Source organism: Musa acuminata, unplaced genomic scaffold, assembly GCF_036884655.1.
Source record: "Musa acuminata AAA Group cultivar baxijiao unplaced genomic scaffold, Cavendish_Baxijiao_AAA HiC_scaffold_1110, whole genome shotgun sequence".
NCBI classification, from domain to species: domain Eukaryota; kingdom Viridiplantae; phylum Streptophyta; class Magnoliopsida; order Zingiberales; family Musaceae; genus Musa; species Musa acuminata.
The window spans coordinates 32,497-57,884 of NW_027021323.1; the positions used below are offsets into that span (position 1 = coordinate 32,497).

The 25,388-nt window shown below is 37.7% G+C and overlaps 4 protein-coding genes across 6 annotated transcripts; 2 read left to right on the forward strand and 2 right to left on the reverse strand.

The window, feature by feature from the left end:
- Positions 1-130: 130 nt before the first annotated feature.
- LOC135666590 (aladin-like) lies at positions 131-9,076 on the reverse strand. The gene is made up of 11 exons (XM_065178180.1): positions 8,821-9,076; positions 8,665-8,720; positions 8,231-8,392; positions 7,079-7,193; positions 6,898-6,997; positions 6,619-6,802; positions 6,338-6,392; positions 4,717-4,804; positions 4,538-4,613; positions 4,154-4,253; positions 131-283 (listed from the first exon to the last, which is right to left on the reverse strand). Exons 1-11 carry the CDS (start codon positions 8,876-8,878, stop codon positions 228-230), a joined length of 1,050 nt encoding a protein of 349 aa, XP_065034252.1. The 5' UTR covers positions 8,879-9,076; the 3' UTR covers positions 131-227.
- Positions 9,077-12,212: 3,136 nt separating this feature from the next.
- On the forward strand, positions 12,213-17,038 carry LOC135666584 (serine/threonine protein phosphatase 2A 57 kDa regulatory subunit B' kappa isoform-like). The gene is made up of 2 exons (XM_065178170.1): positions 12,213-14,106; positions 16,273-17,038. Exons 1-2 carry the CDS (start codon positions 12,943-12,945, stop codon positions 16,639-16,641), a joined length of 1,533 nt encoding a protein of 510 aa, XP_065034242.1. The 5' UTR covers positions 12,213-12,942; the 3' UTR covers positions 16,642-17,038.
- On the reverse strand, positions 17,037-18,787 carry LOC135666585 (heavy metal-associated isoprenylated plant protein 35-like). The gene is made up of 3 exons (XM_065178172.1): positions 18,451-18,787; positions 18,251-18,326; positions 17,037-17,402 (listed from the first exon to the last, which is right to left on the reverse strand). The coding sequence occupies exons 1-3, from the start codon at positions 18,724-18,726 to the stop codon at positions 17,281-17,283; spliced, it is 474 nt and encodes a 157-aa protein (XP_065034244.1). The 5' UTR covers positions 18,727-18,787; the 3' UTR covers positions 17,037-17,280.
- A 2,010-nt stretch (positions 18,788-20,797) lies between these two features.
- On the forward strand, positions 20,798-24,301 carry LOC135666586 (probable ADP-ribosylation factor GTPase-activating protein AGD14). 3 transcript variants are annotated; one of them, XM_065178173.1, is made up of 8 exons: positions 20,798-20,933; positions 21,046-21,284; positions 21,457-21,581; positions 23,000-23,061; positions 23,263-23,350; positions 23,458-23,519; positions 23,593-23,686; positions 23,852-24,301. In XM_065178173.1, the coding sequence occupies exons 3-8, from the start codon at positions 21,483-21,485 to the stop codon at positions 24,284-24,286; spliced, it is 840 nt and encodes a 279-aa protein (XP_065034245.1). In that variant the 5' UTR covers positions 20,798-20,933; positions 21,046-21,284; positions 21,457-21,482; the 3' UTR covers positions 24,287-24,301. The 3 variants fall into 3 exon arrangements, with proteins under 3 accessions (XP_065034245.1, XP_065034247.1, XP_065034246.1); XM_065178175.1 differs by having other exon boundaries at positions 20,813-20,933; positions 21,049-21,284; XM_065178174.1 differs by lacking the exon at positions 20,798-20,933 and having other exon boundaries at positions 20,976-21,284.
- Positions 24,302-25,388: the final 1,087 nt, after the last annotated feature.

The window sequence follows — 25,388 nt, forward strand, 5'->3', positions numbered from 1 at the left end:
CGGTATATACCGCCCGTATTGAGTGGTATACTGTGGTACAACAAACCTTGTGTAAAACATCTTTCATTTCGTTCCATTGTTTAATAACATTCAATGACCAATATTAAATGATTAATTATAATACTGAAATTACATTAAATGAGTAACTATGATTCATATAAGTCTGGATAGATTTAGAAGCTTGCGAGATATAAAAGAATGACATACAATAAGGTGGTGAACTTTCATTACCTTCCAGTCAAAGAGACAATTTCTGGCAATTCCACTGGTACAAGGTGTGCATCTGAGGTCAAATGACACAGAAATAACAAGATAGTTATCAATCTGCTAGATCTAAGATTATATCAGAAGATACTATAAATTACAACTGTGCTGACATAGATACTGGACAAGTAGCTTTCTATTGAAGGTTCCATATATTCATGATGATCAATATTTCTCAAATAAATAGGTAACAAAATGTGCATCAGGAATATAAAACTATTGAAGACAATAGTACAGTTATTGTAATTTCTTTAACAAACAAAAGAGCTGCTCTGTCTAAAGCAAAAGATTTTATACTTCCCAATTTGAATTCTACAAAACATCAAGTGCATATACCATGATATCTTTGTATAACTTAGTATATGCTAGCACAAGTACCTAAATTTCTATGATTAGCACTATTTTTTGAACTTACAATCACACAATATTGCATTACGTGAAAAGCATATTTAATCAGTTAGGTTCTCCAAGAACTTCAGTGTCTAACACTATCACATATATCTGACGCTATTAGTGCTATTACACCTTTCTTATCTCCCTCTGACTCAGTCAAGTAGATGAAGTTGAACTATATTGTCCTATCAATTCCAATCTACACAAATGTCAACTTTCAAATAAAGAGTTTTGAAGATGGTCATTTGCTTCCACTTTCACAGCTCCAACACACCAGTAAAATGAACATAATTTCACCTTCTTTTTCATTAGACTGTCCTGAAACAATAGCATTGTTGATGTCACAAACAAGTCAAAAACAAAGATAACTTTGAGGATCCAATTGGTAACACAGAAAGTGTACAAAGAATGAGAATGAGAATCACATTGTTGATGTTTAGAAAAAAAATTAGTCTTATCCCCATTATGATTATGAAACAGAATTGGTTTACCCTTAAAACAAAATTTTGGTATGTACCAATCCGACTCGCCACCGAGCCTGAGTCCTCGTCGGCATGTCCCGACGTACCATATGTTGACACACCAGTATAGACCGGTATGTACCATACTGACAAATCTTCGAGATGGGTCTGGTATCCGAAAGGGCAAACCTTGATATAAAGATAAAATCAGGGTTTTTCATTTCATATCAGACTAGACCAAACCAGACACATGGTACATGCTATTCTGGGCATGATAAATCGATATAAAATAAGATAATTATATAAAGATAAAATCAAGGTTCTTCATTTTGTATCGGATCAAACTAGATGGGCGATACATAGAAGTACGAGTGTGGTAAATAGATAGGAGCACAACCCCCCTTTCAAGTGATCCAATCTAACCCATTAGAAAAATTTTAGAAAGAACTTAAAGCTTCAATTAGGGTTCACGAACATGAGCCCTCTTTTCGCGGGGGGCATGGAATTGCTCCTGAGCTGCTGCCATCTGACACTGCCACCACCGCTGCTATACACCAAGGTACGCTTCCTCCTCTTCTTCTCTTCCTCTATCGCTTTCTCTTCTTCTTTCTTCCCCCACCGCTTCCTTGTCTTCCTTCTTCCCTTCCTCTTCTTTCATCGCCATCACTTCTTCCTTCCTCGCCCTCTTTCTTCCTTCCTCCTTCCTCTTCCTCTACTGTGCTTTCCTCTGTTCCCTTATTTGTCATGTGTCGATACACCCGCACATGCAGGTCCTTCAAGGACCGATATAGATATAGTACACATGATATAATATTCCTTGGATAAAATAATGTAAGTATGAAATAATATTAAAGAAGGCATATAAAAAGGAGTACAACATATATTATATATATAATAAATACAAGAATTAATGATATAGAAAAAATATGATATATAAAACAAAAAACATAAAATATATCACATACATAAATAACATCTCAAGTTAGTATATTTTATTAGTTGTTTAAACTAGAGTTCATAAAAAACATGTAAAAGGACTCGATGATTTGATTCTAGTCCTACATCACTGCTTCTAACCAACATTTCTTCGATCTAACTACTACTCATCATTACATGCAAAGTGCATGAAACATAGATAACAAGAAATATTCAAGACATCTAGTTTGATTGGTGACATGGAAACTTCTACGTAGTGTAGTTCTATCAAGATTAATATCTTCTATTAGACTAAAACTCATTTCTCACTGCTTCTAATGAATGATTGTCTTCCCACCAAAATGTTACAAAACAAGCGGAACATACTCAATGATCGACACATGGACTGCTCCATTCCAGATGGTACATAGGAAGAGGCGGCGTACCAATCAAAGTGGCTGCATTTTTTTTTTTTTCTTTGTAGCCAAGTGGTGGCTACAATTTGCAAGGTCCGCATCCAATCCAATAAAGATTGCAGTCTATGTGCTTTCACAAATGACAACATCAAAAGGATATGAACATAATTGGTCAACATTCGATTTGATTCCCATGGCGATCTACAAACCGGCTATTATATAGACACTTAGAGAAAGCTTGTATATGTGCACTACAATATGCGTTGTGATATGCCAATCTCAACAAGGAACTGGAGGAGCCAGAGATAGATTCTTTTGACCTCTAGTTCTATAACAAAGATTATCAACCAATATTGGAATGGGTCGAGGCAACAAAAAACCTAGGGGATCATTTGCTTAATGAGGTAGGCGACCCCCACATCCATCTTGTTTCATCACTAAGGCTATATAAGAAAAGGAACATCCTAGTAGGAGGAACAACACCCTCAGTCAGAATGTGACAGTCGCACGTTGAGGAGTCAATCTCATAGGGTCTGTGGCACCAAACAACCACAAACGTTAGTCTAGCGTGTGAAGAGAAAGGGAAGGTAGTATTATCAACCAATTCAATAGAAAGAATCGTCGAGCAACAATTTCAGTCTAGTGATGAGACACCTCCCTCATATTCTGTGCTCCACATAGACAGTAGTGTCGTCGTATTGATTGTTCCATCTACTCCTCAGGGTGGGGCATGGATAGAGGGTCATCTACTCATGATAGGGCATGTATGAAGTAGCAGCACTTTACATATGCCACCCAAGATTCAAATCACGAAGCTCGAGGATCCACACATATTATTTATGAAAAGGGGAAGACAATCGATGACTTTAGGTAGTCAATGACTTTCGGTAGTCGATGACTTTAAGCACGTATGACAGAACCTTTATGATGATAATAACTCATCGTATTTGTAGCCTTTGTATTATGCAAGATTTTATGGCCAATAGATTTACGATAATAGTTGGTCTTTTTTTTTCCGAGTTTGATTGTTCTTATGTTACATACCAACAAGTTAATGATTATGAATTTATGATTTTTTGGTCATTTTATTGCCTTTTTCATACTGATCCGTCCCTAGACCAATACCACCAGCCAGCATGGTACAATGGTCCTTGCTTCTAACCAAGGTTTCTTTTAATTTTCTTATCCTCATCACAACAAAGGTGAGACCTACAAGGAAGCTGGATGCCTCCTACTACACTCTAGGACAGATTGCTTAGATGCATTTTAAGGCATATATCGATGATGATCAGTCACATCAAACCTACACAATAACATCAATCATTCAATGTAAATGACTATGAGAATAATGAGTTAATACATTAACATATGATAATATCACTAATGTTTCTAATAGTTCATTAAGAAATCATAAACAAGGTGTAAGCAGGTTGATTATGATGAAAACATTCACAATAAATTGACGACAGATTGAATTTTTTTGTTTTAGCACTTCCTGGAGCATCCTTGCTAATAATGCTGCTCCATATGTGAGACCCATTTAATGATAAAACATCTGTATGACAATTATTAATCAGCAGAAACGTTCATACACGATCAGTTAAGTTAATTATAAGAAAACTAGTTTCATCATTCATAGTTTCATACAACAGAAAACACATGTTAGAAATAAGATAAGCTTCTAATTAAAACCAGATCACATACCCAATGAAGGAGGCCTTGATGCAAAGTGAATTGAACCTAAAGTTACTGATTCAGAGAATGAAATTAGTATCATCCGTCCTTCTGGATCCCATGTAGCTCCCTAAAGAATTTAACAACAAACAGAAAGATGCAAATCTTTTAGAGAAATAACCACAGTGACCAACAGAAGAGGGAGAAAAACAAACAGGAACAAAAACTATATTTCAAGATTAAAGTGGCTATAATGCATAATCATACTGGATGACAACATTTACAATTCATAAGCATTAAGGTTTTGCAACTTGACCATTGTATTCCAAGAGGGGGGAGAAACTATACAAGGGCAGTCAACAATTTTTTTTCATAGAACCCAACTGAGGACAATATTATTTTTGAATTACATACTGTGACATATCCGCTAGTTGAAGACCAAGGTTCTGATGTCCAAGTATTTGTCTCCCATAGGTAGAATGTACCATCGCTGCATAGAATATTGAAATAAACTTTCAAATGAATGTCAACTAAGAACCAAACTTGTTTATATAATCAAACAAAAATTTAAAAAGGATAAAATTTGAGCATACAACTTAGCAGTTAGAAAATAGTCACCACTTGGTGACCACTTCAGCATTGATATCGTGCCTAAACCTCGTCGAATAGGAGTTCCTAATCCTGTACATACAAAGTTTAGAAGCATTAGAAAACAAAAAAAAAACATTTATTATGAATTGATCTGACAACCTGATGCAAAGTTAAGACTGACACAAGTAAAGCACCTCATAGCTGATCTCTCAAGAGAATTCATTTTTATATAGCCAAAGATGTGAATTGTCTATGATATGGTAATTGTTATTTCTTTGGAATAGGAACAAAAACCAAATGAAAATCACAAGAATAATAGACTGGTTTCTGTCCACCAGGAGCAACCAAATGCAACAATTTCTAAGTGAAAACAAAAAGACAACAAATAAGAACACTGAATACCATATATATCATTTTGAAAGGGGCAGTTACTGTAGACATCTGTTGTTTTAGTACATATACGGGTTTAAGGATTAAGAAGCGACAACTGAAATCGTACTTGACTCCTGAATAAAAGCTGCTCCTCCTCCCTCCTCTCCCCAGTGCCATTCCACCCCCTGCCCTCCCCAATGGAGAGTGTCTTTGACTTTAGATTATTTTCCAAATCAGGTATAGTACAAACCCTCATTGGAGGTCCATGGTTTCTAAGGGGCCAAGCCCTATGTTTAATCCCATGACAACCTTGATGGCAACCTCCCATACTAAAAATAACTTTCGCTCCCACTTACTTACACTTCCCAAGGCTTCCACTAGAGTTTATGCAACCAAACATTCTTGTTCAGCAAAATTGCTTAAACTTGATGACATCACTCTCAGGTACAAGATGGGAAATCTGCTTATCTGTGTATCCTTCTAGACCTCTCAAAACCCAACTCTCAAGGCCTTCGGATTAGAGTGGATACCTCCTTCGAGTCAATAACCTATGAGAATCACCCTGTATTAGCAAAAGATTATGATTGTGTAATCAATTATCATCCTAGGAAACCGAATGTAGTTGTTGTATAATTGTTGTCGATTGGGTTGCTATCAGTTGGGTGATTGTGGGTTGTTGTCAGTTGGGAGGGGAAAAGGGGGAGGAGGTTGTCGAGGAAGTTGGGGGGCGACTGTAGCGAAGCGAGGGGAGAGAAGACACTGACCACGAGGGGGGAGAATTCACCTGCTAATGCAATGCCTTATCTAGATACCAGAAAGCATACTGATTTGACGACTAAACAAACCCATGGAAGTATCAACTATCAATGACAACCAAATGAAAATGCTAACAAATAAATATTTTCCATAAGGAAATATTGGAGAAAGTTTTTTTACTCTACGTAAGAAGCAAGTCAAGATACAATGTCGAACAAAATTATTAAAAATTTGTCCCACTTTTTTTCCCTACAATGAAGCCACAAATATTCGAACATCCTTTTAAGAAATGTGTATTCACTTATAGTTAGCAATTTAAGGAAATAAAAGAAAAGATGCCACATCATGATAATAGCTTATAGTTGCTTATATACTAAGAAGCAGAATACTTTTAACAGATCAATCACTTGGCATAACAAGAAAGCAATCAATTAAGTGAGTCCAAATAAGAACAATATAAAAACATAACAAAAAAAAGATACTGAATAGCTTTACCTTGAGAAACATCCCATACCGTAAATGCTGAACTATCACCCGAAGAAGATGCCAAATATGTAATATAATGTCAAGAATAAACTGTTTAACAGAACAAATTATATCATACATACAAAGATTATATTGTTGGTAAAAGGTTCATTCAAAAATATTATATGACATCATCTACGAAGGGTTACAACATTAAATTGCATTGTGCATCGGAGAGCTTTTGGCCTTGAGAAATAAGTGCATTGAGGATGTTCTAGAATTGGCTGCAAAGTTTGAAAGAAGTGAAAAGGATATCTTCCATTGGGACTCCAAGAAAGTACATTTATTTGTTCATCATTGGGGCTTTGAAGAAAATCTACCAGGATCCATCGAACTCCAGAGCCTCTAGAAACACTACTCACAGAAGAGGTAACTCCAGATCTAACAGACGGTGCATTGCCTGGGAAAGAAGCAGACCAAATGCATATTCCACCCCTGAGAAGAGACATTTGTAGTACTTTAAATTCAAGATATTTACAGTGTAATGCAATATAATAATGTTAACAAGCACATAGCAACCATAATATTACTTGCATGCAACTGAGAGCATCTTGCCACTGTTTGGCCTCCATTCAAGTGTCTTGATGCCTCTTTGGAAATCACTAGTCAATATGCATGGATCTTTACTATCTGGTCACATGGAAGTTGATTTTCTCAAGGAAACATACTAAGTTTATATTGCACATAAATAAAGAAGTTCAAAGGACTTACCTGAATCCTCATAATCCCTTATTGTTACTTGACTTGGCCCATATACAAATGCTAAACAATGCTTATGTGGATGCCAACTTACTCTTTGAGTATCAACTTCTTCTAGTGCATTCAACTATAAAAACAATCGAAGAGGAAAGAGAACATTAGTATCAACCTCTAAAAGACCATCATCTTAGATCCAGTTCATAAAAGAACAAAATATCCTTTTTAAGACAAAAGAAAAAACCTAAAGTTGAAAGGTGAGGTCCACAAGGACAGATGTGTTTAGGAGGTTATATGATTGACATGCCTATGAGATACATGTAACGTTCACCATGTTTCATAGCGTAAAAGTTAATGTAAACTAGATTGATCACATGATATTTGAATATAGAAAAAAAATCACAAATCAGAATTAATCGTTCCTGATATAACATTATTGCTTTTCACTGTACAAACGTCTTGAAATGCAATGAAAACTTCAAAGCAATATAAAAATTTAAGAAAATAGGACAAACAACTAAATGGACGACAGGCTTATGGAACAGCTAACTCTTCAACAGGTAAATACTAAGCTATCAATGATAGTTTTAACTCAACTCTCAGCATATATCTATAGTTGTTTTTTCAAGGCATGAGCAATAATTAAATTGTAATAATCTTAAAATAGTGGGAAAAACTTCCAAATCTATGTACAAAAAGAGCAAACAGATCTAAGACTATTGTTTCTAAAGGCTTTATGAGTGAATATCTTGGCATTAAAGTAATGTAGATGGATAGATCTCTTCAGGAATGAACCTAGGATCAAAGTTAGATCGCTCAATCACTTATTTCTGCGAACCAAAGTCCTTTGTCCAATATGGACATCTCCCAAGTCACGTGAACAAATATCAGCAGTTTATGGCAGGAAAGCGAGTGAAAGAGGAAGACAAAGAAATACAAAGAGTTAAAGTAAGAAAAAAAATAACTTGAGAAACAATCACTATTTGTATGTGTACGTACGTATAATGAAAATAATTCCAGTGAAATATAAGAACAACATATTTTTGTATGTGAGATAACAATCACAATTTGTAAAGAAAGGAAGAAGATAATTATTTCCCACGAAGCATTTGGAATGATCATAGCCTTGTTTATAAACTAATAACAAGACCGGAGAAACAAACTTACCTCATTTGGGCAGAAAATGCGCTTAATGGACTCAGAGATGCTCACTTTCAAACCAGCAAAACCCCTCGTCGGAACAGGAATGTTCAGTTCTTGTTCTGCAACTTGCTCTGTATCAGGCATCATAAGATCTGGTTGGAAAGCAATAGGACTGAACACCATTCCCTAGAAAGGCCAGTATCAATTAGAAAATTCAACCACAAAATGAACTTAACAATAAAATTCATCCCGCTCATAGTAAGATACAGACTGCGAAAAGTTAATACAATAATTTATTTTACCACGAGCTTATGATACTGTTAGACAAAACACGTAAACTATTTTGTACTTTCGTTTCATTCACATTACTAATCAACCAGTAGTTTAAGAAAAGCGAAAAACACCAAGATTCACGAAAGACATATTTATTTCAAGAGTTTGTTTCAAAAGGAACTTACCAGAACTTTGCCATAAGTTTCTTTCGCCCGATCATCGAACAAGTTTTCAGCAGTAACTAAGAATAAGAAAAGGGGAGGGACCAGAAAACATTATTTTCTTACTCGAAGATAAGTTTCAAAATGCACATAGAATGCGATAAGAACAGAGATTAGTACTGAGATCGCGATTAATCTCGCAGATGGTCACCGCTCCGGCCTGCGGAAAGCTTGGCATGTTGCTTGCAAATAGAACAAGGGGGAAGATGAATAGATCTAGTAGATCTCTCGGTGCGACTTAGGGTTCGTTCTACGGCAAGACGTCAGCGGATGTGATTAACTGAGATGGGAGATGTGGTCTGAAGAAGGGGTAGTCCGAGTGCTGCTCACGCGCCGTCTCCCGGAGACAACGGTGAGTCCTGGCTACGGTCATCGATGTTCAGCAGCCACAGTAATACCCTATTTAAGTTTCATACGTATAATTAAAATTAAAATTAAATATGATATTTTAATTTAATTATTACTATCAGCATAACAAAAAAATTAAATAAAATATACTAATTTCCTAAACAGAATGACAGAATTTTTTTTGTACCTAACGATTTTGATATATTTATTTATCTATTATATCTAACTAAAAAACATACCTGTCTAAAATTTATATATATAAATATACTTATACGTCATCGCTCGCTCGTATCTATGTTGGTATAGACTTGTACGTATTTACTTTCTTACTCAATTATTTAGGTAAGGTATTAGTATTCTTATCAATAAAATAAAATATATAGTGAGTAATCATTCGATAAATATAAATATTTATAATTTTAAACACGTATCATATCATATAAATAATATTTTAAAATTATATACATAAGACACTTAATAATAAACATCTCATCTTATGATTTATTTAGCAAGTGTAATCTTGCAACATAGTATATGCATAATAAAAAGATAAAAATAACTCAAAAATATTTATATGGATATATAGGATCATAATATATTCATATACTTCTATATCTCATATTAGCACGTTATCGTAATATATATGCACTCATACATTACGTGTCATAATATATATATATATATATATATATATATATATATATATATATATATGCATTCTCACACTATAAGTCATAACATATACATGTACTTCCATAATGCACGTTGTAGTATATACATACATAGCACGTTTTAACATATCCATATACTCACACATGTAATAGAAAATAAATGTACTCTCACATATACATGTTATAGTAAATACATACACATATATATATATATATATATATATATATATATATAGCATGTTTTAATATATTTGTACACTTCCACACCCCCATACGAAGATGTCACTACCATTTTGTTATGAACTTAATTGGAATTGTCTAAGTCATGAGAAATCCTTGATTATTCATTCACAAAAGAGTCGATCTAGTTGTAACCTTGCTAAAGTCTCGAATGATCGATAAAAGAGCAAATTGATTTATTCTAAGAATGAGTGACCGACAAGTCCCAACGTCTCGTAAATATGATAACTTTTCAAGCAATTCAGCAAATACTTATGTACGAGAGAAAAGAAAGGAGAAACTATGGACTTTAGAAGGGAAACGAATAATCGTAAGTCTATAAACGACAGCTCATTATGTGTCGGACATATTGGCAAGTCTCTATAGGCTTAACATATGAACTTGTAAATCTAATCAAAGCCCAATACTATCCCAAACTCCCACCCAGTCTTGTGCTACCTGAGTAGTTCTAAGGTACTGAGATAGCGGATGTTTTACTCGCTCTATAACATGTAGAAAATAGACTATGACATATAAAAACTAAGTCATTCTGGGATAATTTTGCCTATTCTATTGAACAATCACTCTGTAGCCCTATAAACTATTACTACTTACAATTTTTAAGTAAAAGCATATAAAAATAAGGTAAAGCACGCTACCAAACGTATGCATAAGTAAACAAAAGCGATAAACGATCTGTTAAAAAATATGTTGTAGGTGCAAAATGATCATTCATGATATTCTTCGCCACTTAAACTATTAACACCCTCGCCAACGTTTGCTAGAAAGCTCTAATGATTGCCTCTTCGTGTTGTAGGGTGTTTTATGACTTTTTGTTTAAGGAAGCCTTCACCAATTCACCAAGCACTTGATCTGCTCTACTCTGTTGGGTAGCTTTGTCTTGTGATCCGTTAAAATAGCTTCAACTCACTTTTTATTTGAGGTTCTAGTAGGGGATAGTTGAGTTAAAAACACATCGAGAAGCATCTTACGGATCTGAATGGTAGTTTTTCAAATTACTCGCGTGAAAGACATTATAAATTTTAAGCAACGTTGACAATTACAACTTATAAGAGATATTGCCTACCCTATTGATAATTGGGAATGGTCAATTCATACTTGTGTATCAATCCCTTATGCACTTTATGCCTAAAGAACTTGAGTGATGCTGGTTAGAGCTTCACCAGCATCAAGTTGCTGACTTAAAACTCTTGTAATTGTTTGTCTACTCTTTTACCTTTTTGATCGTCTTCTCTAAGTAAGTCAAGTCAATATCTATGTTTCAGTATCATTTCTTTGTAAAGTGATATATTGACAAGCTACTCTTGATATAATCGATTATTAAGGCATGAGGAGTTGACAACTGCTATCTCATAATAATCTCAAATGGCCTCTTGTTGGATGTAGAGTTTCGCCACAAGTTATAGGAGAATTAGGTTATATCCAACAATTTCACTCAATCTCGTTGATTGACACTCATATAGTATTGAAAATATTGCTTAAGGAGTAAATTTATTATTTCAATTTGACCATCTATTTATGGGTGAAGGGTTGTGGAAAAGTATAATTTAGATTCAAGTAATTTGAATAACTAAATCATCTCTGTCTCAATTATTGATGATATTATATAGGATTCTCCAATACTTCATCACATTCTTAGTTGCTTCCTTCGCGTAAGGGTGCAACAATGTATATTATATATTTTAAAAATCGATTGATCATCACGAGTATCGATCTAAGTCCTTTTTACAATCGATGAGCTTGAAGAGTTTAAAGTGATGGATAAGATATTTAATATCCTCTTGTTAGTTGAGAGTGCGTGAACTTTTTAATTTTATCATTTTATAGTGAAAGATTGATACGATTCTTTTTTTTTTCCTTCACGTTGAATAGTTATTCTACGTAAATATTATCTCATGATTTTTTAAATATTCTATCATTAATTTGATTAGCCTAAACTGTTAAAGTATTTATAATATTTTGATATTAAATTATATTTTATTTAATTAATATAAAAAAAATGATGTTTATCGGTTTTACACTCCAACAATAATAAGCCTAACCAATAAATAAATAAATAAAAGTAAAAATCAAATGTTTCGCAGTTTCCTCCCTTTTCTTCTGCTTCTGGTCTTCGGCATTATCAAGTCCATGGTCCATCCTCGCAAAAATCAACGGTTCAGTTTATTTTGACCAATGGATCTCGTGCCGACGGCTCAGATGCTTCGAACCATGAAAGAGGCGGAGGCGGAGGCGGAGGTGGAGGCAAGGGGAGGGCCACCGGTCGCCGCTGCTATTCTTTTTTTTTTTTTTTTTTCTTTCTTTCTTTCTTATTATTCTCTATTGCCGCTTTTGGTTCCTCCTCCTCCTCCTCCTCTTCGGCGGATCCATCCCCCTTGTAATGAGGGTGGGAGAGATCGAAGCCGGATCTGATCTCTCGAGTTCCTGCTGGAATTCGCCGCCGCCTCTCGGAACCAAGCTTCGGATCCAGCTCTTCTCTTCACATCCGTGAACCCGGAAGAACCTTAAAATCATCTTGCTCCAGCGGTTCCGAGGGCTTGCATTCGGCCCCCTTCTTCCGACTGCGTTCCCTGGTGGAGATCTCGAGTCGGTTCACTCTCGTTAGCACAGCTTGACGTAAGATTGGTCTTGTTTTTGTGTTTGTGTTTGTGTTGGCAATTATGGTTTCTGCTGCTCGATCTTGGTTCTGAATCGTATCCCGTAGGCTTCTGTTAGTTTGTTCGCCACTGTGTTTTTCTCCTTCAGAGTCTCCACGTCTCATCTTAGGGCTTCAGGGAGGAGTAGTAGTTTTCTAGATCAATCGCATCTAATAATGTCAGTTTCCTATTTCATTTCCACCAAGAATTATCGTTGTTGATGTGTCGAATCTTTCCACATTCAAGTCCTCAAGTGGCATCGGTATTTTAGATTCCGTGCATGCCATTCTTGTCGCCCAACTCCCGCAGCAAGAGCTTGATCTAAGTGCCTCCACTATTTTGGCACCATGTGGAAGCAGTTCCTGAGTAAATTACCTCACAAGTCTTTCCAATCCGATGCTTCTTTGGATCTCACTCATCTCCCGCCCGGCAACAACGGGACGGGTTCCGTGAACGGGAACTCAATCCATCGGACTAGCGGTGACAATGTGGTTTCCTCCCGATCTACCACTTTGAAGCGGACTGCTTCTGCTATCTTCCCATCGAGTGTTGTCACTAGCGCCGAACCTCTACTGTTATTCAAAGATGTCCCTAATGCGGAAAAGCAGAACCTTTTCATTAGTAAATTAAACTTCTGCTGCCTTGTCTTCGATTTCTCTGATCCAAGCAAGAACTCCGCTGAGAAGGATATGAAGCGGCAGGTGCTGTTAGATCTCATTGGTTATGTTGATGCTGGGACTTCTCGGTTCACTGAACCTGTCATTTCTGCTAGCTGTAAAATGATCGCCATTAACTTGTTTAGGGCCTTCCCTCCAAACACGCGATCCGGTAATGGTGGTGGGGAGGCTGAAGAGGAAGTGCCAGTGTACGATTCTGCTTGGACCCATCTGCAACTTGTCTATGATTTACTTCAAAAGTTTATAGAGTCCTCATACCTTGATAGTAAAATAGGAAAGAAATATATAGATCATTCATTTGTCATGAGACTGCTTGACCTCTTTGATTCCGATGATCCCAGAGAGAGGGATTGTTTGAAAACAATATTGCATAGGATCTATGGAAAATTTATGGTGCATCGCCCTTTCATCCGAAAAGCAGTGAGCAACATATTCTACCGTTTTGTGTTTGAGACAGACCGCCATAATGGGATTGTGGAGATTTTAGAAGTTTTTGGCAGTGTGATCAGTGGATTTGCACAGCCTCTTAAGGAGGAGCACAAATTATTGTTGTGGAGGGTCCTGATGCCTCTGCACAAACCAAAAACATTAGGCGTTTATCAACAACAGCTAACTTACTGTGTCACACAGTTCATAGAGAAAGAGCCTAAGCTGGCAAGTTCAGTAATTAAAGGGTTGTTGAGATATTGGCCAGTCACAAGTAGTCAAAAGGAAGTTATGTTTCTGAGTGAGTTGGAGGAAATCTTGGAGGCTACTAACACGGCAGAACTCCAAGGCTGTATGATCCCATTGTTTCGGAGGATTGGTTTCTGCATCAACAGCTCCCACTTCCAGGTAATAATGATTGTTTCTATCTAGGCCTCCTTTATTGTCCATGGAAGCCTTTTTGGGTTTGCTTCCTATTGCACAAGCTTAAAGTACAATTTTGAAAGCTTGATATTTTATCTGTAAGTTCTCATGTATTTTCTCTGCTCCAAAAGAATTTCTTAGGGTCCACTCCATCTTGTTAGGGTTAATAAATTAATTAATTAATCTTGTAGAATTTTGTTGAATTTCTGGCAGAGCATGCAATCTTCACTTATGGTTACCATATCGTTGATGACTATGATGATGATTATATTTTGTTGGGTCTTCCTTTTGTTTCTTGGCTAAAAAGAAGATATCATTGTGCTGTCTGGATATGTGCATGTTCATTCGGCTCATCATCTCTGAATCATGATGTGAACTTTCTGGGGTAATTTGAAAGATCTGTTGGTTTTTGGTTGACATTACAGTCTTGTGACTCTTGTCAGTCACCTTTTTTTTTTTTGCTTATTGTAGTAAAATTCTGCAAACAAGCGCCACCCCTTGCATGTTCCTCTGAATGCTCTTAGTTATGGATTAAGTCAAGCTTCTGATGCTCTGGCTAATTTGTATGTTCTTGAAACATGGAAGTTACATTTCAGTGGTGATGTATGTGGGGCTTCTAATGGCATACTGAAAGTTAATGGTGTTACACTCGCCATTTGATGATCAAGGACCAAAGATTATTGGGATTACTTGTTTTCTGTGTGGACCTTCTTTGATCACTGCTCAAGTGTGACACATAATCATGGATATGAGTTAGAACTATGAAACTAGTAGACCCATGTTCATTCAAGTTCCAAAAAGAAAGAGAATATTTTATGCGTCTAGCACTTTATATTCATTCTAAGAGAAATCATGTCAATCGCAGGCCCCATAGTCTTTTCTTTATTTTGGTTATAGGTTGGACTTGGTTCCTTTGCTCAATGGTGGGAAAATGATCCATGTTTTTGACCCCAAATAGTTGGGCAATAAAGCTTGTTGTCAGTTGTTGTTGTGTAGAGCAGTTTCAAGACTGGATTAAGACAAGACTGACAAGCACAATGCAGCAGTTACAATATTCAAAGAAATAGCACCAAATGTCTCTTTTTTTCCAGTAAGAGCAGAGATTTTCTCAAACTTTTTGTGTGTTTGTTCTATTAACTAAAATATGTGATTTGATTTTGTGTATTCAATCATATAGTGGTTAAGATCATTTTAGTTAGTTATTCGTCTGAAAATTCTTGGAAAGAACCTATATTTCACATCTAAAGGTTCAGCCGAAAGTAATTGCATATTCAATGTGAGATTTATATGAACAGGCACATGCATATTTTCACAGTTATCTTAAAGAGAAACATGATCTAGTACACGAGTTCATTACAAATGTGTGGTATGGGGGATCAATGTAAATAGGTATACCCTTGCAAGGAAAGAAATTATTTTGATGGCTTGAGCATTTGAAACGTAAGTTGTAAAAAGGCAACTCTACGATGAAATTGAGGTTTATATTTTCACATTTCTCTATATACCTAAATTTATGCAAATCCTAGTTTATAATTATTCCTTATCATTTCTTTTAGATCGTTGTGTCAGCTAGAGTTGTATCATGCCTTTTTTTCTTTGTTTCCCCCATTATCATGTTCTCCTTTTCTTGTTTGTTTTGCTTCGATATTTAATAGTATTCTCTTTAAGAATATGCTAACGCTATGTTGCAAAGCAGTTTCTAGTGGCCTCTATGATAAATCTGTATTATTAACAGAAAGGGTTCTTCAATGGTTTACTCAATCAAATATTTCCAGTTTGTTTTTCTTCTATGTGATTACCTAATTTGTATGTAGATTTGGATATAGATGAGCATAGTAATTTATTATTTCCATTTTTGTGGTTAGCAAACAATAAATAATGCACTATAATAATTGTTATTACCATTTGAATCGTGTGTAAGTTTTAAGTGCTGAGGCCTCATCAATGGGTGTTATCTTATTGCACATCAATGAGGAGTGATGTATATGTAGCTACCCTTTCTATCAGACAAAGTGGTTCTCGAATATGACTCTATTTGTCTTGATCTGATCCTGGCACTGAAATTCATTACTTTTCTTGCAGCGACCTTTATTCTTATTTTTATTTTTTTTCCATCGTCAATAATTTGAAGAGATGTTAAATGGTTTTCAGGTTGCAGAGAGGGCCCTGTTCTTGTGGAATAATAATCATGTGATTAATCTGATGGCACAAAACCGGCAAGCAATCATGCCTCTGGTTTTGCCAGCTTTAGAGAGGAACCTCCAGAGTCACTGGAATCAAACAGTTCTGAATTTAACACAATATGTGAAGAAAATGTTCTCTGAAATGGACGAAGAGCTAGTTTTGGCTTGCAAAAAGAAATTTGAGGAGAAGGAAAAGAAGCAAAAGACAATGGAGGAGAAACGGAGATTGATCTGGGAGCATATGGAGACTAGCACTGCCTTCCATCCGGTAACTAGAAACACAACAGTCCTGGTGGTACCTGTAATTGCTCCACCAATTGCTGCTGCTCTTACGTAGTTGAAGGATCGGAAATGGTTTGGGGAAAATGAGAAGGAATAGGTTGAAAGGTGTTCATTCTGCCCAAGTATTTTATCTCTCTCTCTCTCTCTCTCTCTCTCTCTCCTTGTGTCATCTCCTCTAATTACTGTGCTAGAAGTTGTTGCTGTGTGAAGGCAATGCTTGTGAGAGTAATCTCAAGCATTTTGGGCACATATGCTATTTATTATGAGCATGGGCCAATTTCCTTATCCCTCGCTTGCTCACTTATGGTTTTGTCTTATCACAGTTTTGGAAATATTTCTCAATGTTCTTTGCTAACCCATCAGCATGCGATGCATGCTTTTGTGGAACACTTTTGATGATAGGTGTAACACCTTTTTTTCAGTCAAAAACTAGACTGTTATATTACTATTAACTTGTGCCTGGGTATTTTTGATAATGTTTTGGTTTCAAACAAGTTAATGGGTTCTTATAATTGCTATGAGGGCTTATAATACCTGAGTTGAAGTGGAAAAAGAGCCAGCCAAACGCAGGGTTGCACATGAATGCCTGGCTCTTGCAAATAAATCACCTGCGCCAGTCCAATCCTCGTCTTTTCTTTCCAGAAACTGCATCAACCAATACAACAGTACGTGTTCTTTGAGCAACAACTGTAGCTCAGGCCAACCACAGCTCGGCAAATTTGACCTTGGATACACTCTCCAGCACCTCAAATGGAGTGATGTCCCCGACCACGACCACCTTCTTCTTTTCCAAGTCCACTTTGAAGGAGCTCACTCCTACAGAAACAGAGTTGATCGAGTGAGGCAGATCATGGTGATTCAGCGCTTCCTTTTTCTTCTCTTACATGATGCCGACTAAATTTCGCACCGTCATTGCCAGTGAAATTAGTACAGATATGAACCGAATGAAAGCTTGCTCAGACAACAACTACACGTTCAGACTTGGTCACCCAAACAGATCTCTCTATTTCTTGCCTCCCGATGGTTCATCGTCTCGATCTTCCATGAATTCATCCCCATCCTAACAATGGCCCCATGTGCTGTCATGCACTTCGAGGCAACGATTACGCCACAGGAGGACGGTGGGAAACGTCGCTCTTGCTTAATCGTTGCTTTGAATATTATCCATCCATGTCGGGATAAAGTAAATGCGAAGAGTTCTTTTAGCTGATGAAAAATCCCACCAGCCTCGGCATCAACAAGAATAGTAGGAGAAGGAATCTGAATGGTAGCACTAGTTCATTCCAGAAGAGACACAAATTCTAGATATGAGCTAAGGAGACTCGGAAAGAGCTAATGCTTCTTAGCATGCGATGATGGGAAGTCAGTCCCCGATGACAAGCCTGCTAATTTTTCGGAAGATTTATGCATATCGATGGAATTGCAGTCAGAGGCATAACTATAGACTAGCAAGTCGAGTAGAAATCATAAAGACGATATATGGTGTGACATGCTGGTGTGTATTTGAAGAGTTTTCGTCTCTGAACCATAGAAAAGACTGTGTTGAAAGGGTATTCGTTCGATCTGAGAACTGTATGTGCGGAGCAAGACACATTTTTTTTTTGCTTATTTTTCCTGACGTTAATGAACATAAACGATGAGCAAACTGCAAAATTCATCTATACCTTCCATCTTCGAGATGTGCTTTTCAATTTTTCTTGCGCAACCATTGCAGTGCATCGACACCTTCAGAACTACAGTCTGCAGAATTCACACATTATATGGATATAGCAATATGCCAGATTTCAGAACAACCGAGTTCAGCCATTAAACAACCCAAGGAAATCTCATTAGAATATGGAGGTAAGAATGCTTCAAGGACTACCTTGGGCTCCAGATGAAAAGCCAGTGTCTTGGCACCATCAAGAACATCTTTGATCTTTATCACCTGTTCCACATGGCTTTTTATGAGAGACTTCCTCTCGAGGCCATCCTCTTCTTCCTGTGTCTTCACGCAAACACATGAGTTCGGAGAGACTGCAAGAGAGAAACAATCCATTATTATCTTCCATCCTGATCTCTCCGTTCGGCCGGAGCTACAACCACCGCAACTCCCAAGGAGCTTGGAAGAACCAGCTGAAAATTTCCAAGCATCAACCATGCTGAATTCACTCGCTGCCGAGTAACCTTGGGAGAGCTGGACTTATAACGAAGCTAGCCAAGTGTAGCCTCGCTTGATCGATGTACCAAAACTTCAACATTAATCGTTAAATCAGACTGGTCCAGTTACCCAGAAGATAGATTTGGTTACCTCTGGTTGGTCATCGCCAGTTGACCAGCTCAGTGCGACAGGACGTTGAAGTCAAGATTTTGGTCGACAGAAGTCAAGTGGTTGCAACCCCCATGTGACCAATGCCTGAAAGGACGACCGGCAGACCGAGAAAAATAGACAAGCTTTTACCCGAAGTGATGTGGGAAACTCTTGTCGAAATACTTATTTATAGGTGAGTTAGATGAGGATGGATGCTTAAGGTGGGAAAACCAAGGTCAGAGTAGCTCATGTCATATGGTACGTTCTCGTAGGAATGATTGCATGCGAGCTTTGACTTGCCGCATCAGTAAAAATTGTTCTGACAGACCATATGTCACTCCGGATTGACGAGAACCATCGTTAAGCAGATGCACTGCAGGCCTGCGTAGCCTGATGATGGGTTGCTTCATGTCCGCAATGCTGCTAAGCCTGTTTGTTGTCCTCTCCTGCTCGGGTCTCTCGCCGGCTCCCGCATTGCGTATCTGAAACTATTACTGCATTCATCATAGATGCGCATAGTACGTTGAATGGTCCAGGGTTCTTCGACTTTCCGTGTCACCATAGCTCAAACATGAGACCTGCAGCAGGCATTGAGAGGAATCATTGGTTGATAAGGGCCGTCAGTATACGCGGAATTAGCAGACCAACAAAAAGGCCCGGCACTCGAGATGACTTGTAATTTTCGGAGTGAATAGCAGAGCTTGATATATTGGCATGCTTAACAGCCACAATGTTCTCCGGATCAGATGCGGACGAAGTATAAATGCCTGCATGCAAGTGTAGATAGTTATCAACAGGGAAATCCTACCATCAGGCATCAGGAGAGAGAGAGAGAGAGATGGACGTGGAAAGAAGTGTACACCCTGCATGCAGCATCTGTTCCTTGGTTTCCGTTCTTGGCCCGAGAAGACCTGATGGTAAGGCCGAACAAGGCCGCCACTAGTTCGGAAACATTTGCTACCCCTCTTCGAGGATGGTCGTGATGAGTCGTGACCGGGTATTAACACTTAGCAATACAAGGAGAATACTGTTTGATTTCTAATCGTTAATGGCGTTGCTGGGGCGGCTCGCGAACATCGATCACATGCAGCCGGACAAAAACCCAAGTCGAGGTCATGATTGTGTGTGGTGGTGGGGGGAAAAATTCTTGAAGGAACGAATAGTAAGAGGTAATCATTTTCGAACGGGGAGAACCTCTTCCGGTGGACTTAACTATAGGAAGAGGGAATCATTTTCCGAAAAACAGAGCAGGAAGAAACCGAGGTAAGCACAATTAAGTTTGAGATAGATGGTAGGCAGGAGTGATCATAGAGAAAGCAACGCGCAAGAGAAAGGAAATGTATCTATCTAGCACGCCGCAATTTCCTTGAAACACCGCTGCAGAAGAAGAGCCAGCCTATGCTATGCGCATTAGCCGCAGGGTGACGGAGAATGGAAATGTATCGATCATGTTTCTTGTACTCGATCAACAAACATCTCTCCAGCGCAGATGTTCTGTGCAGCAACAGCGCAGATTGACAGGTAGGGGGATACATGATAAACAAGCGGATCGAGTATACTTTTGATGATGTAGCAACTCTTACGGGTCATGCATCTGCCGACAGAATCAGATTGCCAATTATGACAGCGGATGGTCAGGAGCTCCACTTCCGATTCGGGAAAACAGGAACGTGGCGATAAACTTAACTGCGCTGGTGGCATATGGGTAAATTCAGGGCGTTCTCAAGAACAAATGCGGGGGCGTGAACGCAGCTTGGGCCGCCAAAGGTGGCGATGAACTTAAATGCGCTGGTGGCGTATGTGTAAATTCAGGGCGTTCTCAAGGACAAATGCGGGGGCGTGAACGCAGCTTGGGCCGCCAAAGGTGGCGATAAACTTAAATGCGCTGGTGGCGTATGTGTAAATTCAGGGCGTTCTCAAGGACAAATGCGGGGGGCGTGAACGCAGCTTGGGCCGCCAAAGGCGCCCGTCGCCCACCTGCGAAACATTTTGCTCCAATCCAGAGAGACCGAAGGGAAGACCGTCTTCCTCCCTTTCAAATGACATCCGAAGCGGAGGTCAACGAGGATTCTTGCGATCCTCTCTCTCTTCTTCCTTTTTTCCTTCTCGGTTACTATTACTATTACTGTTATTATTATTATCATCGATTAACTATATATCCATCTTCAGCAGCAGCAGCGGCAGCAGTAGCAGCAACCCCATCTGAAGGGAAGCAGAAGCAACAAAAAATCCCCGAATCTGGACAGATCGATCGATGCGGCTGATTCTCCGTCATCCGTGCCCCCTCTCCCCGTTCCAATTCTTTCGCCATATTCTAGTAGCTGCTGCTCTCGCGAGAGTCCAAGTTTCTTCTCTATCCTAAGCCCTAATCGAGAGCAAAAAAAAAGGATAAAGTGACGACAAAAAAGGTTTCTTTGCTGCTCACACTTTGACCTTTCTTGCTTTCTTTCTGTGCCTCCCTTTTCCGTCTCGCTAGGCTGCAGATCTTGAGGAGTCTTAGCATAGCCCCTCAGTTTCTTTGGGCTGCTCTTTCTTTCCGTTACTTGACTATACCTCTTCTTGGACTTGGGTCGCTTCTAGTGGGAGCAAGGAAAAGGGGGATTCCGATGGCGAGTCGGGTGAGGGAGGATGAGAAGAACGAAAGGATCATCCGCGGGCTCCTGAAGCTTCCTGCAAATCGGAGATGCATCAACTGCAATAGTCTGGTATTACTTCTTATCAGTATCTCTTTTTCATTATTTCTTCCGTCACCCCAACTACCCTAGCCAGATCTCAACTTCTCCTCCTTTTTCATGTCGTTGAATTAGGTTAATTCTGCCGATTTAACATACTATATGTAGATATATCTAAAATTTAGTTGTTCTGGTTCCTTCAGCATTTGTTGGCGACCCTTTCTCGTTTTACTTGTAGGTTCAGTAACGCATGGGGCATCAACCAGACATACAGAGAGATTGAAAAAAAACACGAAAAAGATATAGGTTCCAAATGATACTTTGTAAAACTATAGCCTCCTTGAGAACTTTTTGGAGTGAGAGACACATGACACACTAAATTCCGTAAAAAATTAAATTCTATGCCAGCTATATTTCTCTTTTCCGCCTTGAGTAGCATCACTCAAATTGACAGATGTACCTTGATTTTCTTTATCTTTTTTTATAGTTTACCAGATGGGCGTCTCATGTGCTTTGCTTGCCACCTCCCCCTTTTATCTGCTTGGGAACTTTTGTATTCGGCTGGAACAGAGAGGAGAAACTAAAATTCTAGTACATGACTGGTCACAAATGAAACTTTTAACAGGAACGATTCTAGTACTAAAATTCTATCTGATCATTACATTTTCTTTGACTCTAGTGACACATGTGACAACTTTGTTTGTTTTACTTATTCTATATTTACTTTATGTTAGTCTTCTTTCACAGTTTTCAGTTGTATTCAGCTGGAACAGAGAGGAGAAACTCCATTTCCACGTGACAAATTTGTTTGTTTTACTTATTTTATGTTTACTTTATGTTAGTCTTTTGCCACACCATCTTGTTTCAAAGTAATATACTCCATTTCCATGAGTATTTTTGATGTATGCTTATCTATATAAAAATCGCTCCATAACCGTCTTAAAGTAATCTATATGATTCTGGAGGTTCTTCTTGTTGTCCTGCAATATATTTTGGCCTTCTTCATGGATGCTATTTTTTTGTTCTTATAATACAAACATTCATGTGTGGCAAGTGTATCGACCAAGTACTTCATCCTGTGCTTCTCTTTTCGAGGGAAATAATAAAAGATGGGGATGAGAGTGCGTGGGGTGATTTAGTCCTTTTTCATAAATGAAAAATGTATCTCGTATCTCTTCAAAATGTGTCGTGTGTCACAAATGTCCCTAGGGACTTTTAATCATATAGTGATGGCTGGTGTTTGAATATGGTCATAGTAATTTGCGTAACAGAACAACTACATGAAGAATGACTGAATATTGCAGATTACCAAGACTAGTTTGTTGTTGCTTTGTGACTTCTTTATCATCTAGCTCATACACCTTTAAGTTGCATTGCTTAGAGTTGGGATTTTAAGTGAGATGACCTTTGTTATGGAAGATGGCCTATGTTAATTTACTTCTCATCGACAGGGGCCTCAATATGTATGCACAAATTTCTGGACATTCATATGTACAAATTGTAGCGGAATACAGTAAGTGTTTCTTGTCAACTCCTTTTAGTTATTTTTTATTTTGTTGGTCACTGGTTCTCTTTCTTGATTGGCATGCACCTATCTATGATCATGAAGATTATTAAAAATATATATGTTTGATAATGAGTCTTTTGCCGAATATCTTGGATGACATACTATTCTTCATTGCTTCTCTGCTGACCTCACAACTATATTTTTCAGTCGAGAGTTCACACACCGCGTAAAGTCTATATCCATGGCCAAATTTACTTCACAGGAAGTTTCTGCTCTTCAAGAAGGAGGGAATGAGGTTGGAGAGCTGCCCATCCAAGCACTTCTTTAATCTGATGCCTCTTCAAAAAATAGTTCTTTCTGACTTTTCCTGTGATATCTTTTAACTTTGTCCTTTATATGCAGCGTGCTAAAGAAATTTATTTCAAAGAGTGGGACCCACAGCATCATTCCTTTCCTGATAACAGGTTTACTGCTGATTCTAGTGTTTTCTTTTTTGTACCTGTCTAGGTTGTAAACTTATTCAACATTTGGTTTCAGTAATATTGACAGACTTAGAGAATTCATTAAGCATGTCTATGTGGACCGGAGATATGCAGGGGAAAGAAGTTTTGACAGACCTCCAAGAGTGAAGGTGATAATTTAGTGTTCTGGAAGATCTTAAAATATTTGCTACATTTATCATCTTGAATATAGTGTGATTCTGACATTGTTGGTTTTTGTGATACTTATTTTGTGGTACCTAGGCATATGATATCCCTTACCATATCTGCTTGTGACAAATTCTACTAATTTGTAGGGTGATATTGAAGATTCTTATTTAAATAGGGGTTCCAAAAGCCCACCATATGATGATACAAATGGGCGAAGTTATGGTGAACGACCTGGTTCTGCAAGTCCTGCATACAACTACAGAACAAGCCCTGGTCGCTTTGACAGAGATGATAAATCTGTACACAGAAATCAAGAGCGCAATATTGTGGACCAGCAGTTTCCTGATGGTCCAAAGATTGAGGAGAGGTCACAAAACCAACAGAAAGATGTTGATGCATCTAAATCTCCTGTGGTACAACCTGTTGGAGGAGTCATCAATGTTCCACCTGCTCCAATTGGTGACCCTGCAAAACCAAGTGGACTTCAATTCCCTCGTACTTCTGCACCTATACAGGTGAAATTTATAGTGTCTAATAATACAGTATTTCTGGCACATTCATGTGCTTTTTATGTAAATTAATCTTGTCTGCATGTGTATGCACCTATGCACTTTCCTTCTGGTGGAAATTAGTGTCTTAGTCTTATCATTAATATGGTGATGCTATGCGCACTTGCTTAAACTCGTCATACCAGATATGAACCATCATATTCTCAAATTTCAAATATTTACCCAAACTTGTGCTTGATTCAAGATCAAAGTGATTGCCTCTTTGTCCTGTTTTGGATGTTTGTTTTATATTGATATTATTGGTTGCAGTTGTTTTATTGCTTGTAATAAAAAAAACAACTGCAATATTTGAGGAGTATATCCATTGAGAATGTAGACCTCCAGAAGAACCTCCAGGATTTTAGTGGTAAATCACTCAATTCTTCATGCACATTGGATGTGGAACTAAACTAGGATGACACAGTCACTTAGTTCATCTAAGATAGGTTTGTTTTGTTGTTAATTTTATATAACCATATATTAAGCAAATATTATACATTTTACTGCTTTTGATCCATTTTGGCAATGTCTTTGTGTAATCTTCTTCAGTAGATTATCCATTTACCTCTCATGTAATCCTTTACTAGTTATATGTAAATTATGTTGTACTAGAACCTAGAAAATCTCATTATTCTACTTAAAAAGCTATTCACAATAAATTCATAATCAGGAATTGAATCATACCTGAAATATGCACTTTTGCTTGGATTTGTGTCTGGTATATGATGATATCTTGGTAAGCATTATTGAGATGTCATGAAACCCACTGATCTGTAAGCATGAGACTCAAAAAGGATATGGATATTATACATGGGTGTCATCCAAGAGATGGAAATGTAGTTTGCTTGAGTCATACTTCTTGACCGATCTCCAATTTATCCACCTGTGGGACCTGTTTTTGCAGGGTTACTACAATTTGAAATTACTTATTTTGCATGGTTACTGCAAGTTGAAATAAACTTCTTTCCTTGGATTGTAACTTCTGCTTTAATCTTGAGCATGAATTTCTTATTTTGAAATTATTTCTTTTGCATGGTTACTGCAAGTTGAAATAAACTTCTTTCCTGGATTGTAACTTCTCCTGCTTGAATCTTGAGCATGAGTTTCTTATAGGAAACTGTTAAGGCTAGATACT

Bases quoted from the DNA above. Each gene is read 5' to 3' on its own strand.
- LOC135666586 (XM_065178173.1), top strand. From the start codon at position 21,483: ATGGCGAGTCGGGTGAGGGAGGATGAGAAGAACGAAAGGATCATCCGC. The intron at 23,351-23,457 runs GTTGGAGAGCTG...CTTTATATGCAG, and splicing joins TTCAAGAAGGAGGGAATGAG to CGTGCTAAAGAAATTTATTT. The intron at 23,687-23,851 runs GTGATAATTTAG...ACTAATTTGTAG, and splicing joins ACAGACCTCCAAGAGTGAAG to GGTGATATTGAAGATTCTTA.
- LOC135666585 (XM_065178172.1), bottom strand. From the start codon at position 18,726: ATGGTTGATGCTTGGAAATTTTCAGCTGGTTCTTCCAAGCTCCTTGGG. The intron at 18,327-18,450 runs GTAGTCCTTGAA...TGAATTCTGCAG, and splicing joins CTTTTCATCTGGAGCCCAAG to ACTGTAGTTCTGAAGGTGTC. The intron at 17,403-18,250 runs GTATAGATGAAT...CTGTTTCTGTAG, and splicing joins GCACATCTCGAAGATGGAAG to GAGTGAGCTCCTTCAAAGTG.
- LOC135666584 (XM_065178170.1), top strand. From the start codon at position 12,943: ATGTGGAAGCAGTTCCTGAGTAAATTACCTCACAAGTCTTTCCAATCC. The intron at 14,107-16,272 runs GTAATAATGATT...AATGGTTTTCAG, and splicing joins TCAACAGCTCCCACTTCCAG to GTTGCAGAGAGGGCCCTGTT.
- LOC135666590 (XM_065178180.1), bottom strand. From the start codon at position 8,878: ATGCCAAGCTTTCCGCAGGCCGGAGCGGTGACCATCTGCGAGATTAAT. The intron at 8,721-8,820 runs GTACTAATCTCT...TCTTATTCTTAG, and splicing joins CGAGATTAATCGCGATCTCA to TTACTGCTGAAAACTTGTTC. The intron at 4,614-4,716 runs GTATGCTCAAAT...TATTCTATGCAG, and splicing joins TATTTTCTAACTGCTAAGTT to CGATGGTACATTCTACCTAT.